The sequence below is a fragment of the Rhododendron vialii genome, chromosome 4a (genome assembly GCF_030253575.1).
Source record: "Rhododendron vialii isolate Sample 1 chromosome 4a, ASM3025357v1".
In the NCBI taxonomy this organism is placed as follows: domain Eukaryota; kingdom Viridiplantae; phylum Streptophyta; class Magnoliopsida; order Ericales; family Ericaceae; genus Rhododendron; species Rhododendron vialii.
In genome coordinates, this window is record NC_080560.1 from 40,815,494 (window position 1) to 40,833,222 (window position 17,729).

Here is a 17,729-nt window from a genome sequence, read left to right on the forward strand (position 1 = left end):
CATGTGCACATAGACAAGTAGGTGTCCCCTGTCCTTCTCTCTCTCTCTCTCTCTCTCTCTCTCTCTCTCAATTTAAGTATTCGGGTCAACTTATATGCACCTCGTTTTATTTTAAAAGGCTAATTTCACCGTCCATTAACGAAAAACCCAAGTAAAATAGGAGTAATGGATCCTACAAGAGTCAATAATACCTGAAAGGCGACCTTTAAAAAAGATTAAAGCCAGAAGAGACTTGTTATGTTCGATAATTGGTTTGCTGTGCCGCTTCGTGTTTGGGTCCCCACTTGTGCATTATGTAACTTACATTTAGACATCAGGACGTGTGACATTAAAATTGTCAAACTAGAAACCGTGATGGAGCCCATGACTCAAAACAACTCTCTCCAATCCGGGGACAGGAAGGGTCAACTCTTATCTTTCCAGCCAAGCATTTGGTTAAGGACCCCAATCACATTCAAGTTGATTTTTAAAGACTACCCAAAAGAAAAAAAAAACAGAAGGAAAAGAACCTTAATAAAGAGATACTCCGAAATATCATCTAGAGAAAGCTAGAAGAAGACATATATTTGCTTAAATTGTTGCTTTTTAGTTTTATTTGCTTATGTTACGTTCTGGAGTTGTTGCACACACAATTTCCACACTTTCCATACTATGCTCTGTTCTTTAGGCCTCTTATTGGCCTACTCTTGTTGTCGGCGTCCCTAGGCTTTTTGTTAGCCTTTATCTTCTGGCGATAGCATAGTTCTAAGTGTTTTTTTGTGTTGTATTTTGTTTGATTAAACCCTTGTACTCTTTCTTTCATATATATATATAAATTTTTAAGTAAGGATCTTATATGCGGACCTCCCCATTTTTCGTCTTTCCCGATCGAATTTCGATGATCCGAGCCGCTCAATGTGTTTAGAACGTGATTTTAAGGGTATCTACGAGAAATTGGCAAAAAAAATGACCGGGAAGGGCTTGATTTGAGCAGTTTTTATTTGAACCATTCGATAAAAAACAAACAAAAACTGCTTGGATGAAGTTCTTTCTGGTCTTTTTTTTTGCTGATTCCTCGCGGGTACCCTTAAATCACGTTCTGAACACATTGAGTGGCTCGGTTCGTCAAAATTCAATCGGAAAAGGGAGGTCTGCATTTTATTAAAATGAGGTGGTCCTTGTTAGAAGGGGACTCATATATATATATATATATATATATATATATATATATATATATATATATATGATGTTCTTTTTTTATCTAAAAAAAAAAGTAAGCCAAATGATTAAGACACAGTAGTATATTACTAGCTAAGTTTGCGTGACGAAAAATAGTTAATTACTTAGAAATTTAAGAGATTTTTTTACCCACGTGGAGAATTTTTTGGGAAAAAAATTCACGCAAGGAACTTGCAGGGGCCAAAACTTGGAGTTTTTCAAATTATCCTAAAATATTAATAATACAACTTGTGAAAATATCTGAAATCACATAGATGTCTATATATCATGTAATGAGGAGTTGGTGGCCAAAGATCCAAATCCCATGCGTAAATGAGGGAGTGGGGGAGAAAGAAACAAGAAAAGAAAGAGAACTTCTTTCCTCGAATTGTGAGTTGTTGGGAATGGAGTGTACAATATAAAATTAGGGCCCAAAATAAGATAAAATTAATGTCCAAATGACTATTAACACTTGATGTGTCCTTTTCATGAAGAGATAATCGTGGATTAGCTCATACTTGGGGGGCCTAATCCTTTATCATAATGAAATTGGTCGTACTAATTAATGTTGCTTAATTATACTATAAAGCGATACTATCCATAGTACTAGTACTAATTTATAGTAATTCGGGTTAGTTGCTAAGATAGTTGGTATCCAAACCAAAGGGTAGGAATTGCCCCATATGACGTGTGGAAAATAACACTTCAACACATACTTTTCTTGATAACTCAAATGTTTAGATTAGTTTATGTGCACCTCGACTAATTCTTAGAGACCAATATCGCCGCCTACTTGCGGGTGTCCTAATTAAAGTTTTGCTCTATATGGATTGGCCCCAAATAAACTGATAGCACCTGAGCGGATGTGATGTGAGACTATAGGAGGAAGTAAACGCCCAAGTCTCAGACCTTTACCACCCGACCAACTCCTTGGGGGTTACAAACTAACCTATTAACTATTGATTGCCATGTCCAAATTTTTAAAAAGGGTAACTTATTGAGGTACTGTGTTTTGTATTAATTAATAGCTTATTTACTTAAAATTTGTTTGAAATAGGACACATCTTATTAAATACTCCAAAAGTAAAGAAGACAAACATACCAAACAAGCCTTTACGCTGTCACTAGTGCTAGACATGTGCGGCTCCGCACATACTACCGAGATATTATATGCTCGAGTTAACTCGACATAATAGTGGATGCCTGTGTCTAAAGGCACGTTGAAATATAATATAGTTTCAGTTTAAATAAATTATTATTCTTTTTATCCAACCATTGTACGCGATAGTTGTAATCACCTCAAACCGTCAATTATCATTTTGATATATATTTTCCTATTTGATCATAAAATGTAATATTTACATAGAAATACATTGACTAGAAAGTGAGTTTAGAGAGATATGAATTTATTAAAAGAATATTCTATGAATCTTTTACAAAAAAAAAAAAAATGATCGGGTGGCTACAAAATTAACAGAAAGTGATCTAACGATTGTAGATGTTGCTTTCGTTTATATGCCTAATATTTTTAACAAAAATTGCTCTATTTTTATAATTTAGATAACCCCATTTGATCACTGTCAAACAATTTTAATTTATTTCTTTCATCTTTTTCCTATATTATAGAAAATTAAGCTAGAGAGAGTTCTGTAGATATTCTCATCACCTTTGATTGTCACTAAAATATCTTTGCAATTACATAATTTCTCCACAACGTCGTTGATAATATCCGATCTTTGCACGTGTAAATGTCACTTTCTCCCGTACCATCTTTACTTACTAGACTCTTATCATATTTTTAAGAGAACCGATTTTGCCACTCATCTATTTGTTAATGTCACTCCTCTTCTTATTTTTATTAGATGAATTTATTAAAATACCTTTGCACTTTATGATACCATAAAGTGCAAGGGTGTTTTCATAAAGTACAAGAGTGTTTTAGTAAATTTATTTAATAAAAACAAAAAAGAAAGTAACGTTCACAAATAAGAGAGCGGCAAAATCAGTTGCCATTTTTAATCTTCTTTTACCGTCTGTCATTTTTTACTTTAATGATACTACTATTTTTCGTTGAATAAGGCTGTGTTCCACAACCCAAATAAGAACTTATTTTTTGTTGAATAAGAAGGCTTGTTCCCCAAAAAATAAGAAGGAGGTGCTTATTTTTCAGAATTTATATAGGAACCAATGGGCGCCGGAGAGGAAAATCGTATCAGCGGCCGCGCCGGGCCATCTCCGGCCACCGGACGGCCGATCCGAGCCGTCCAAAAATTCTAAAAAAAAAAACCGAGGGGGCTTGCGCGGGAATCAACGACATCCAAGGTGTGTAGGGTGCCTGATCCGAGCACCCCTTTTCCGTGTATATATGATCATCACATATACACGGAAAATGGGTGCTCGGATCAAGCACCCTACACACCTCGGATGCAGTTTATTCCCGCGCCGGCCCCCTCGGTTTTTTTTTTTAGAATTTTTGGACGGCTCGGATTGGCCGTCCGGTGGCCGGAGACGGCCCGGCGCGGCCGCCGGTACGATTTCCCTCCGCCGGCGCCCATTATCATAGCAACTGTCTTATTTTTTGTATAAGGCAACTTCAAGCTCAAAAATCATGTGTTTACGCAAATAATTTTTCTATCATTATGGATCTTGTTTGATAGATCTCATTGAGATCTTTAATACGGTGCAAAAAAAAATGATTTTTTTTTTCATTTACATGATTTTTGAGTTTGAAAATGTGAAATGAACTTTTTATTTGAGTTTTGTGGAATGACCCTTTTTATTTTTGAATGAGAAGTGGCAAAATAAATACATATTTTTTAAGAAGGTTTCCGGAACGGGACCTAATACTACCTGTCGATTTCCTCCATCAACCTCGGGTGGTCTATATGTCCTATTCCTATATTATATAGTAGTTGTGCTAATCTCCTCTATATTATAAATATCTTTTCTTTCTAATTGATTAAGACCCCGTTCCGTTAAAGTTGTTTTCTAAGTACTCCAACTTGCTTTTCTCTTTAAAAGACAGGTCATTTTCTGATAATACTTCACCTTTTATTCTAAAAATAATTACTCCCTCCGTCCCTTATTTAGAGTCTAGTATTCTATTTTGGACTGTCCCTTAATAAGTATCTATTTTGTAAAGTTAGTAAATAAAAGTTGGTGCATTGTCTCTTTTGTTCCTAAAAGTATATTCCATTTTGAAAAGTTAGTGACTAAAATTATAATGATGATGAGTAAGTAGGAAAAATGGAGGAAAAAGTTGATGTGAAAGGTATAATGATGATGTATTTTTAATAAGTTGGAGTTACGAAGCAGGATACTTAAAAAGAGACAGATGGAGTATTTGTTTAGTTATTTTCCTTAGCTAAACGGGGCTAAGTCATTCTTTTTTAAAAATCATCAGAGTTTGGGACCTTGTCACTTGGTGCTCTAGGAGTATAGAATAATTTATCCTTGTCCCTGGACCCTTGTTTTTTAATTTCCGAAACAAAATTATTTTTTTAAAAACCTAAACCACTGTCACGACTTTATTTGGTTTTGAGAAATTTTTTTGACGTAATGAATAGGAAAACATAGATGGAGTAGGGGTGAACATAGTCCGGATTGGTTCGGTTTTGTAGTAAACCAATAACCAAACCAATACCTATGAATTATGAATTTTGAGAACCAAATCAATCCATAAAATTCATAAAACCTAACCAATCTAGACCTTTAAAATACGGACCAGTTTCGATTTTGAACGACAATTTGCTTGAAATTAAAATATCAATTTTACACATGATTTAAAGTACTCAAAATGACATAGATAAATAAAACCAAAACTTATATTCAAACCTAAAATTCTATTGAAATCACCAAAACTCATCAAAATCAACCATCACCAAAACTCGTGAACCAATAGAAATTTAGGACAATTTCTATTCGCATTAAAGGAATGCAACGAAGTGGAATACTAAATTAGGAAGTTAATTCACTATGACATAGACTATGTTTATTGGTGTATCTGTATTATATTAAAATATATATAAAATGTATATATACGGTTCGGATCAGTTTGAAACCGTAATCGTTAATGTAAATTCACAAACAAAACCATATAATTCGGTTTTTAATTTTTTAAAACTAAGACCAAACTACACTACTTAAAAATCAAATAAAATAATTTGGTTTGAATTGATTTGAACTAAATTAATGTTTTAACGGATTATTTGCTCACCGCTAGATAGAGTAAAGAAATTTACTACTACTTAAGAACGGTGCAGAAAATACTATTTTTTTTTTTGTTTTCCAAAACTAGTCATCAGAGAACAAAAAGTCTTCCTCAGTCGAAAATGCCAACAAGGCAACCACAATCATTGTTTGTTTCTCACAATCAAATGACCTGTTACCATCTCTCTCTCTCTCTCTCTCTCTCTCTCTCTCTCTCATCATCTATGTATACTGTACAGTGTACAGTATAATCCGCCTGTATCCAACCCAAGAATCTCCCTCCCAAGTCTCACCAAACCGCTCATAAATCTCGCATTCACTCTCCTCCTCCTCCTCTCGTAACCGATCTTTCTCTCTCCCCTATCAATAATTTTCTCTGCCAAAACAAAACAAAACTCCCAATTCTATCAATTTCTCTCACTCCACACTCTTCTTCCATTTTCTCTTCTCCCCAAAAATCGCACCGATCCAAATTGCCTCAAATCACTGCCCCTCCTCTCCTCGTCTCCACTCATTAATTTGTATCTACAGATATTTGTATTGTATATGTGTATATATAATACGGGCTTAAGATGCTTTACTTATGAAATAAGTATGTGACCGTATACATACGTGGGCGATGTTTGTTGGAGATGCTTTACTTATGACGGAAAAAGTATACCTGTCTGCTTGTAGATTTGTATGCATTTGCTGTTTGTATCTGAGTGTTCGATCTTGTTAGATCTTTGTCAATTTGGGGATAGATTAGTTAGATGTTAGATCTGTTAGAGTTTTGCCGGAGGAAACGGATTCATGTAGCCGACCTTGATTGATTGGTTGGAAGCTTTTATGTACGCGGAGATTCTCCAGAACAGATTCATGTAGCCGACCTAATTGATTGAAATTTAACGCTCGGTTTGGTCTGGTCTGGAGTTTCGTGAAGGAGTTTGGAGGAAACAGATTCATCTAGTCTGAGCCTAATTAATTGGGACTTAAGTCTCGATTTGGTTTGGTCTTTATCTGCTGGCAGTTTCGCGAAGGAGTATGGAGAAAACAGATTCATCTATTCGAGCCTAATTAATTGGGACTTAAGTTTCGATTCGGTTCGGTTCGGTTTTATCTAAGTGTCCGCCAAGAAGTTTGTATTGAATTAGGTTATGGATTCAAATTGGGGTCGCTCACTGTAGTTCATGACAGTTTCATCGCGTTGATTGTGACTTAAGGCTCGGTTTGTTTTGGTTTTATGTTGGTGTAGTTTTGAGAAGAAGTTTGGATATGAAATTAGGTTACGGATTGAAACCAAGGTCCCACCGCGTGGTTCAGGACAGCTCGGTCGCAGAGGCGGAGATTGATGGATTGAAAGAAAGTAGTAGTATAAGTAGTTGTTGGGCGAATCTGCCACAGGAATTGTTGAGGGAGGTGTTAGTGAGGATAGAGGCGTCAGAGATTGGTTGGCCGTCGCGGAGGAGTGTGGTTGCCTGTGGTGGAGTGTGTAGGACTTGGAGGGAGATCATAAAGGAGCTTGTGAGTACGCCGGAGGTGTCAGGGAAATTCACTTTTCCGATATCGGTTAAGCAGGTTTGGCTCTTAATGCCCCCTTCAAATTTTCACTTGTTCTGGTGTGATAGTGTTGATTTTTTGGTATTTGATTTCTGGTTAATTTCGCTTCTTCTTCGTGGATATTCAATTGTTTAATTACTGTTTGTGTGTGGATGGATGCTGTTTGGTTGCAGTGTTGTGATACACTTCTCAGAAAACAGTTTTCGGAAACAATAAAACCTCATGGTTTTTGTAGGGTTTTTTTTTTTTTTTTCAGTGTATAAAACATCTTTTTGAATTTTTCTCGAAAGATGGTTTCTTAGTTCCTAAAAATTCTTCAAAAATGAGTTTTGAAAATTATCTACCAAACAAGGGACTTTCTTGTGGTTTTTGCTGGAAAATGAAGTAGGAAACAGATTCTTAAAACTGCAACAGATAGGGATTGTTTATAGTGGGAGTGTTGAGTTTAGTATTTGATTTTATTGAATTTGACTTCTTCATGGATTTCGAGCATATATTAGTGTGTCATGTTACAACATGAAGTGCCAGCTTGGAATGAACAAGTTATTGCCCCGAATTGTGTTTTCTAGGCCAAGATACATCTCTCGGGAACTTTTGAAATCCTAGTAGAAACAAAGTCCCCAAGTTTTGGGCTCGTGTTATCCTGCTTAAGGTTTGGGTACTTAATTAATACATTTAGGACAATTTGCGTATTCATGTCAAGTATCAACTTTCAGGGTCCATAAGATGGTTGTATGTACAGTTGGGACTTACGTGGCTCTCTCCGTTAATCTCAACTGCTGGTGCCATGGAGACCTGCTTCTTCAGTATGATATGGATCGAATTGGAAACTACTGCATGTGTATCTGACTTGACAATAATGAGACATGGCAGAAAGCCTGAATCCCTTTGTAGTTTGACCTTCCAAATTGACTCGCATTTCTCTCTTTGCCCTTTTTTGGGCTGTTGGGTGAAAAAGTGAAAGAACTCACTGAGTACCATAATTACAGGATTTTATTTTATGTCTATATCTCAAGATTGGATACGTGTAAGAGAGCTTGCTCAAAGGATCTATGACAAACGCTAGAACGACTCTTTCTGGGACTACCTTTAAGCTTGCATAATTTAGGAACAAAGTGATTGCGTATCTTTCTTGCTGTTGTCTGCGTTTTATTTTCCTTCGAGGGCAGGAGCCATCCTGCCCATCTGATCTTGCCATTTCTGTTCCAACTCGTTAGTATGCATCGGTAATCATTGGATTCTACGCTCGTGTGTACTCATAATCACTTGCTATTTTTCTCAGCCTGGTCCGAGAGAGCCGCTCGTCCAGTGTTTTATAAAGCGGAACCAGTCTACACAAACATATCACCTTTACCTTAATTTAACTCAAGGTAAGCATATCATCTTTCCCACTGGGCTCATGCACTTTCTCTTTCTAATGGGATTGTTTTCTTAGGCTTATCTGATTAACTTCTACCGCATCTTTTCCCGATCATTGAATGGAGCATTTGGAAGATAGAGGCCATATTTTGAAAAGGCTTCCATTCAAACCTTAAACCTTTAATTGTTCAATCTTTTACCTCTGTTGCAGCATTGGCTGATAATGGGAAGTTTCTTCTTGCTGCTCGTAAGCTTAGGCGCCCCACTTGCACAGACTACAACATCTCTCTGCGTCCCGGTGATATGTCAAAGGGTAGTAGCAACTATATAGGGAGATTAAGGTAAATCTAATTGCCATATTTCCTGGTCATCTACTTTTTATGTGGGTTCCAGTTCCACTAATACAAATTAATTTCAATCTGGCAAGATCAAATTTCCTGGGAACCAAGTTCATAATATATGATGGCCTGCCACCTCATGCTGGAGTCAAAATGATGAAAAGCTGTTCAACTAGTTTTGTGGGCTCAAAACAAGTTTCCCCCAGAATTCCTGCTGGCAACAATCCAATTGCTCACATCTCATATGAGTTGAATGTGTTGGGTTCCAGGTAAAAGAAACACTTATGTGATTGTTGTAGGTTTTGTGCTAGGGTTATCAATAATCTGTGACTCAAACCGAGTGTGTCAAGGTTTAGTCACGAGTAAGAATGACTTATATATGAAAGAAGAAAATTTGATGATGGCATGTTCCTTGTTCCTTTTCATTCTTTTCTTGTTGATCACTGAAGTGAAAATTTGTGTTCGGTGATGTGTTGTTTGGGTTTACTTTCAATATTTTCATGGAAGTAGATTTGATATAATTTTGCTTCTCTATTTGGACAAACAGGGGTCCTAGAAGATTGAACTGTACCATGGATGCCATTCCGGCTTCTGCCATAGAACCTGGAGGTGTGGCTCCCACACAAACAGACTTCCCTCTTAGCAAAGTAGATTCCTTACCATCAGTCCCATTTTTCCCATCAAAATCAAGCCGACTGGAGAAATTTCTCTCGCTACCTTCAACTGATCAGAGACGTGGAGCCCTTGTTTTGAAAAACAAGGCTCCCAGGTGGCATGAGCAGCTCCAGTGCTGGTGCTTGAATTTTCATGGACGGGTAACAGTTGCCTCTGTGAAAAACTTTCAGCTGGTGGCTTCTGCGGAGAACGGACAGGCGGGCCCAGAACATGAGAAGGTCATCCTCCAGTTTGGGAAAGTTGGGAAAGATGTGTTCACCATGGATTACCGGTACCCGCTCTCTGCATTTCAGGCATTTGCTATCTGTCTTAGCAGCTTCGACACCAAGATAGCTTGTGAATGACGAACTGACAGGTTTGGATCAGATTGCTCTATCTATACAGGTACAAAAAAACTACACTATTGAGCTTTTTCACATGCTTATCATTGAACCTATATGCGTCGGGTCAATTAGCTTGTAGTTGCTTATAAGCAGCAGAAATTCACATAATTAACATGCCACGCAACTAAGCATGATAAGAAAAAAACGATGAATAGGCACAAGCGATTTACATGTTTCGGCAAAGAACCTGTAGATTTCTGTCTAAATCTACGAGAAAGGGATCCGCAAATCTCTCTTGCAACTTCGAAGCACTCACTTGGAAGGACCAACGATCCTAAGAGATTCTAGGTGTCAACTTATGTTACTATACACCGGCAACTTATGCTGCTACTAAGTGAGTGTGTGGGAATTACCGAATGCTATGTTACTAACCTCCTTTTCTTTTGCTATCGAGCAGCTAAACTCTTTTTGTCGTATGGTGGAATCAAAAGTGATTCTTTTGCGATTCAAAAGAGATTTAGTGTTCGTTTATGGTTGATTGTCACTATAGTGGGAGTTGTTACGTGCAAAGAAGCCACTACGTTGTCGATGATGTCGTTGGTTTTGTGTGTATCTTCTTTGAGCTCAGTTGCTGAGAAGGCAGAAGAAGATTGGACGAGAAAGAATGCCCAAAATAATCCAATAATTGTCTGTATATATTTGCTTTGTTTATCTTCTTTTTGTTTTTGTTAAGTTAAACTCTCAGTGTTTTTACTGGAAATGTGTTTTGTTTGTATATATTTGCTTTGTTCATCGCCCTATGATTGTTTTGTTTTTTCTTTCTGGAAATGTGTTTCAGTGTTCTTGTGGAATCAATATTTCTAATTGGTCTGCGGAATTTCTGTTCGCGATTTTGTGAACTTATCTTTACTATCAAATTTCGTTCCAATTTTATGGTTAGTCCAAAATTATCATAACAACTGGTAAATTAATCGGACTGAATCTTGTATTCTCATCTGGACCAACAGTAGATCTGTCCGGTCCAGATCCACTTTTGGGAGACCTACGGTCTCTGGTGGTTTCTGATTTTGCTGTGAAAATGTTGATCGAATGGACCCGGATATGCGGTTTGGTCTGGACCAAGTGGTTATCCCGGTTCAAAACTTTCATAGAATAATGGCTCGTGGTCCGGTTAGTGACTTTTAGGTTGTGGATTGTGGTTCAAACACAGCGGAATAACCATGCGGTTCGGATTTTTAGCGTGTGAACCACGGTTCAAACCAAATCGCGGTTCAATGGTGCGGTTCACCTCGGCCGATTACGGTTCGAGCTGCTGCTCGCGATCAGTCAGATGCGTAAAGAAATTCATCAATATCAGCGAAGTTGAACTCTTAACAATTTTCATAAAAATAAGGGCAGACTTCACTTATACCCTAGTGGTTTAGGCCATATGCGGATACAACCCTTTTATGTTCATTTTGTCGCAGGGATGATCCGAAACGGGGGCATGCGGGGGAATGTGCCCCACTCGAAATTAAAATATTTTGGAAATATTTTTTTTGTATAAATTAGTATAATAATTATAAAAGTGTGCTAATATAGAATTAGTTTTATGCTTGAATTTTATCATATGGTGTATTTATACTTATTGTTTTATGAGTTGTTTGTTTATTTGGAGTTATTCTTTATTGATTCTCTTTATTTTTAACCATCTTGGAAGAAATATTTTAAAATAAAGTCATTAACAAAACTAGCTTGATCATTCTAAAACTTGTCGATGTTCATTTAAAACATACTTTAAAAATTTTGTACGAGATTTTGTGCTTATTTTTAGCTAATTTAACTTAAAGTACGAGTTATAAACTTTTGTAGTTAGTAATGCATGTCTTAGTTTTGTAGGATCTTACTATGGTTGACAAAAAAAAAAAAAAAACTTTCATCATTATAATTAACAGGTGTCCCCTAGGCTATACTCGTGGATCCGTCCCAGCTTTGTTGCATCTACACCCTCTGTGCTTTGTGAAAAATTGCATCTGCACCTAAATCAGTCCATGTTAACGGAGGTATATCTCACACGCATCTTGAATCCGACCAATGAATTAAAAATTTAATCTAAACTGTTTCATAACGTATTAATCAAAGAGTAGTGCATCTCAGTAAAAAAAATCACGTCGATTGAAAAAAATAATAATAATAACGCAGTAATCGGGGAACGTTATTCTTATTTAAATGAAAGGTAATTTAAATTTGAAAATTTACTTCTTAAACAATTCTATTCGACTACGACGTTTTCAATTTTTCAATCGACTTAAATTTTAGTACAGTGCAATACGCGTCAATGTCTACAATATCAAGGATTTGGATTCAATTTTCATCATTTTCCATTACTGAATTTCATAATTATTTTTCATCATTATTTTTGTACAATTATTTTTGTTTGCATTTTTAGTAATCAAGAAGAATCTAAGATTACTACACGAACAGGGTTCCCATATTGGGGTTTGGAATGTGATTTCGAGATTCTCCTTCAGGTAAGGGCGTTCTTATTTTAAATAAAATGCGGACGTCCCTTTTACTATTATTTTCCGATCAAATTTCGATGATCTAATTCCTTCAATGTGTTCAGAACGTGATTTTAAGGATACTCACGATAAATCAGAAAAGAAATGATAGGGAATGTTTTGATTTAAGCAGTTTTTATTTAAACCGTTCGATAAAATACAAACAAAAACTGCTCGGACCAAGTCATTTCCTATCTCTTTTTTTTTTGCTGATTTCTCGTGGGTACCCTTAAAATCATGTTTTGAATATATTGAGTGGCTCGAATCATCGCAAATTAGTCGAGAAATGAACGTCCATAACTTAATACAGTAAGAATGACGTTACTTAATATTTTGTGGTGATTTCGATTTGGATAAGTCATCAAGAATTTGTTTCCTATTCCATCATGTTTCGATTTGAATAATTCTAATCCTAAAAGATTTCCAAAAAATACTTACAAGCCATCTACACCTATCACAATTCGTTGAGTGCGGCTCATATAAATTGACAGATACAGAACGAACGTATACGCACAATGGGTATTCTTCTCCCTCTCTCTCTACTTCTTCCATTCTTACAGGAATTTGTAAATATTTTCCCACATGGTGAAGCAACTAATCAAGGACGAAAAAGCCCGAAACTTGACTTACAAGAAAAGAATGATCTCAATCAAGAAAAAGACCACGGAGCTGGCGACCCTGTGTGGAATCGAAGTATGCGCCATTGCTTTCGGCCCCGACGGGGAGATCGATTCGTGGCCGGAGAAGCCAGCCGACGCGAGAGCCATGATCGGCGTGTACAAAGACATGTACTCAAGGACCCTAAAGAGTACCGAAGCTACTACGGAAACAGAGGCTCGAACGGATGCGAATTCGGACGATGAGAAGATCGCGAATTTGGAGAGGGAAATCGCCGACGCGGAGAGGGAGAATCGGAGAAAGATTATGAGGATGATGGAGGCCATGAATCACGCATTGAGCGATCGAATAGAGTTTTTGAAGGCGGTGGACGACGAACGCCGGAGTAAAACAGGGGAAAAGAAAGCTGGTTCTGTGGGGAAAGACATTAATGGTGAGGAATTACCAATTGTTGTAAATTCTGAAATTTTGGTGGGTTACAGAAGCCTTTTTGGATCTGTTTTGGTGGGTCTGTTGCTGAACGTTGGAGGGAATTCAAATTTTTTAGACAGTTGAGAGATAAATTTGAGTAAGATTGTGGTTCAGCTCATGTTTGGTACAAACTTTTTCCTTATTATATTTCAATTCAATTTGTTTTTTCTGTAATTTTTTTATTTTTTATTTTTGGGTGCTTTTGCACTTGGGAGCCGGGGTTTTTTCGATGAACATAGAGGCGTTTATTTTTTTTGTTGTTGTATTTTTTGCGTAATTGTACGAACTTTTTCACATGGAGCCTTCTGTATTTCTCTGAGCAGGAGCACCAAACACCAAACAATATAAACACTTGCGCAAACAATTAGAAGTGGTTTTTTTTTTTTTTTTTTTGCTTAATTGTACTGACTTTTTCACATGGAGTGACCTTTCTGTGTTTCTCTAAGTGGGAGCACCAAACAGTATAAACACTTGAACAAAAAATTAAAAGTGGTTTTTTTTTTGTTTTTTTGTAATTGTACTGACTTTTTCAAATGGAGTGACCTTTCTGTGTTTCTCTTAGCGGGAGCACCAAACAGTATAAACACTTGCGCAAACCATTAAAAATGGGTTTTTTTTGTATATTTTTTTTTGCATAATTGTACGGACTTTTTTACTTGGAGTGAGCTTTCTGTATTTCTCCAAGCGGGAGCACCAAACAGTATAAACACTTGCACAAACGATTAAAAGTGTTAGTGCAAGTGTGTGCGACTGTAATAAACACTTGCACAAACGATTAAAAGTGTTAGTGCAAGTGTGTGCGACTGTAATAAAATTAGGTTGTTTACATATGATCCAGGAAACAACAGGCAATGTTTTTAAGTTTATAGAACACGCGTCTGCAATCCGGATTGTCAATCGGAAGGAACAACTACTCTGGCACAATCTTATTTCATGGATAGGATTCTCCAAATACAGAAGTGATGAAGCAAGAATTGTGGCTATTCCTCTTTCTTTTGGCGGAGGAAAAAAAAAAGGTGCAAATCCCTAGTGATGAATAACATTAGAAAGGACCTGGCCCCGGACCTCCGGGTGGTCCGCCTGGTCCTGGACCTCCGGGCGGACCACCAGGTCCAGGCGGTCCAAGTGGACCACCTGGAGGTCCAAAGGGAATGGGAAGCGGACTGGGTCCTGGCGGCCCGAGTGGAGGTCCAAAGGGAATGGGAAGTGGACCGGGTCCTGGCGGGCCACCGGGAGGCCCGGGAGGACCACCAAAGCAATCTTGCAGCAGCCAACAACAGCATAAGGCGTAGAAGCTGCATTGACACAAAAAAAAAGAAAGAAAGAAAGTGAAACAAGTAGTGGTTAGTTGTAATGAACATATACTAGTAGCATATCACTGCATTCAAACAATTCAAAAGCATAAAAGAAGTTGGGAACCAAATTTTTACTTCAATTGTTTGTCTTTCCAAGTTCATGTATTGAAGATGAATTTACATCAGTGGCCTAAGTGTCCGTTTGTTTGATCAGATTATATACTTGAGATGACAACATAACCAGTAGTATTTGGTTAATACCTTTCTGGCATGGATCAAACACCTATCGAATATGTATATTTCTTACAAAGTGTGTATGACAATTTACTTTGAGGGTATGGTATTGTATTATCAGAACGGTTACTCTTGATCCAGGACCATTATATCCGCGCAGGGTCGGCTCTGAGATTTTGGGAGCCTAAGACGAACGTAGATAATGAGGCCCTTAATAAAATTTACGAAAATAAAATAATAAGTAGATAAATAGTTTTTTGTCAAAGCCAAATGCATGTATTCGACAAAGGAAAAAACCCATTCAAATACTAATTTCTGATCCTGTTTTCTCTCCTTTGATCTCTAATTCATCTCCTTCCATTTTATTGTGTGTTCATAGAGATTAGAGCTGTAAGGATAAAATATGCATAAGACTTATCGAGGAACCCACCACATGAGATCATTTTTCAAAGGGCTCTACATGAAGATAACCACCCGTGATCTGCATTTTCTTTTTCCTTTTTTGTTTCCTCTGATTGAGCAAGTCAGGTTGGGCCCAACTTTTGGGCTTTTGTCCCTTAAGTGAAAAATAGGTGGTTTGGATATTAAAATGGACCTCTAATGTTGCTATACCTAAAAAGATTGGACATATATAATGGGTACCCAAAAAAGTAGGAGGCCCTAATTTCTACACATTTTTGGGGGCTTAAGGCGCCGGCCTCTTGGGCCTTAGCCCAGAGCCGGCCCTGTATCCGCGTATGAGATTATATATCTTTTCACTAGTTCCGTAGGACGAACATTCCAAACTAAACCAAAATCACAGAAGTTTGGTAACTCACCAGGAAGATATGGAAGTGCACAAGCCATTAAAAAAGCCACCAATAAAGCCTCCTGGTACTGGGAATGGACCGGGTGGTCCTCCCGGGCCAGGAGGACCCCAACCAGGTCCAGGCCCTGGCCCAGGGCCACCTGGTCCGGGTGGTCTCATTTAACCCTCCAAAATAGCTGCAGAAACCTTAGGAAATTGCAAGACAGCACTCCCCGGGAAGCAAACAGTATGTGTGTACTGTATGAGAGAGAGAGAGAGAGAGAGAGAGAGAGAGAGAGAGAGAGAGAGAGAAGGCTTGGGTAAATTCTGTGGCATTGGAGTTGGAATTGGACCTAACAATATATAGAGCTTTTCAGGCATGGTTTGTTAGTTACTCCTAAAATGATGATGTTAAAGACCCCTACAGCTGCCTGCTGGTATAGCGTCTGAACATTTGCAAAAGTGAAAAAGACAGTACACGTTTTATCTCTACAAGGTTCCAGACCCATCCAAATTTCCAATCTGCCTTTCAGACCCTGCATTGCATAAAACTACTATTCGCAACCTACCCTTCTTTCTCCAGTACGTTCTACAATTCTGTCTGTACATACCGGTATGTTCTTGTATATTTCGACTACAAGATTGCACGATTCATGAGCCTCTTGCTCGATGCATGAAACGGCTCGCACGTGATTCAATGGTCTAAAATACACAAAACCACGTACGGGTACGTACAAATTTGGGAATTCAGGAGCTCTCTTAAAATAGAAGGATGCAAATTAAAGACTAATAAAAACAAACACTGGAAAGTTTGACTATCAAATTCCTGTTGGCTGTTGCACGAGTCATGCACTGCATTTGACTAGTAGAAATGACATTTTCGCTTCTTTACTTTTCCTGCGGGCATGCACGTTTGTTAGATGAAAGAGCTAGGACCCAAATCATCTCTTTTTTCTCCTAGAGAAAGGAGAAATTTTTTAGTGCCGAGCGGGTATATTCCATGTGGTGCCCGTTCGGCAGTTCCAAGCCATTCGATGCACTTTTGGACGGCTTAGATTAAAACATTCTTTCTCCTCTCACCCCTCCTCTTTCTCTCTCCAAAACTGAGCCATCCAAAATCGCATCGGACGGCTCGGATGTGCCGAACGGACACCACGTGATACCCACCCGACACTGAAAAATTTCTCCCTAAAAAGTACTTGACACAGTTGTACCCCATTGGGCAGAGGTATAAAAAGGCCCAAATAAAACAAAGCTTCCAAACAAAGCACTTCTTTTCTCCTTGCATCGTTTTTGACAACTCACGAACTCAGAGACTCTTGTTGCTTTTCGTGTTGTTGCTCAATATAATCGGATTGAACATACGATTTAAACAGACATTGTATATATCGAAAGAGAAATTCATTGCGATACAATATAGTATAAGGTCGATCAATCTTAAAATGATTTTCGAGATTTGAAAATACGTTGGTTTCACTTTGATGGATTGTTAAACAACTTTTGTCCTATTTTTATGAATAATCAATGTTGGAAAATGTATTTTGGTCTATACTTTGACTATGGAATATAAGTATAGTGGTAATTGTTTTTTTTCTTACTCCCCATTCCGTTTCACTTTTTTCTTTAACTTTTAATTGTCCTTATTTGAATTTTTTTCGCGTTTGTTAGTTTTTGTCTCAAACTTTTATGACCTCTTGATTCGTCGTCGAGACGAATCAGAATCAGAAAAGTAATTTTTTTTGCTTTTATCCAAATATTTTGGAAAAAAATAGTAAATTTTTTTTTTTTTCCAATTCGTCTTTGACGAGATGAATTGGAAAACCAGTGAGGCATGAAACTATAACAAACGTGAAAAAAATTCAAATAAAAACTAAACTAAAAGTAATGGAAAAAGTTAAGTGCAATGGGGAATTTGTTGAGTACAAAATAGAGAGATGTTTGGCGTTAAAATTTTTCCCATTATGACTCAAATTGAAGGCAGAAGTTGCCGTAGATGCCGTCTTCGTCACCGGTACCCTAGTTCCAAGAAATCAGACTTAGAACCCTAAATCTGGCTCCTGAGTCCAAAAATGATGGGGATAGTGGGAGGTCTCAGCTTCCTAAGGAAAGAGTCTCAACCACCTCATAGCTATGGATGTAGAAAG

The 17,729-nt window shown here is 37.6% G+C and overlaps 2 protein-coding genes across 3 annotated transcripts; both read left to right on the forward strand.

Annotated features, from left to right (window-relative positions):
* Window positions 1–5,538: 5,538 nt before the first annotated feature.
* LOC131323552 (tubby-like F-box protein 3) lies at window positions 5,539–10,440 on the forward strand. Of its 2 annotated transcripts, none has more exons than XM_058355404.1 (6): window positions 5,539–6,963; window positions 8,228–8,315; window positions 8,516–8,645; window positions 8,732–8,911; window positions 9,190–9,701; window positions 10,098–10,440. In XM_058355404.1, exons 1-5 carry the CDS (start codon window positions 6,661–6,663, stop codon window positions 9,659–9,661), a joined length of 1,173 nt encoding a protein of 390 aa, XP_058211387.1. In that variant the 5' UTR covers window positions 5,539–6,660; the 3' UTR covers window positions 9,662–9,701; window positions 10,098–10,440. The 2 variants fall into 2 exon arrangements, with proteins under 2 accessions (XP_058211387.1, XP_058211386.1); XM_058355403.1 differs by having other exon boundaries at window positions 5,542–6,963; window positions 9,190–9,672.
* Window positions 10,441–10,574: 134 nt separating this feature from the next.
* On the forward strand, window positions 10,575–14,541 carry LOC131323553 (agamous-like MADS-box protein AGL81). Its single transcript, XM_058355405.1, has 2 exons — window positions 10,575–14,409; window positions 14,458–14,541. Exon 1 carries the CDS (start codon window positions 12,763–12,765, stop codon window positions 13,351–13,353), a length of 591 nt encoding a protein of 196 aa, XP_058211388.1. The 5' UTR covers window positions 10,575–12,762; the 3' UTR covers window positions 13,354–14,409; window positions 14,458–14,541.
* Window positions 14,542–17,729: the final 3,188 nt, after the last annotated feature.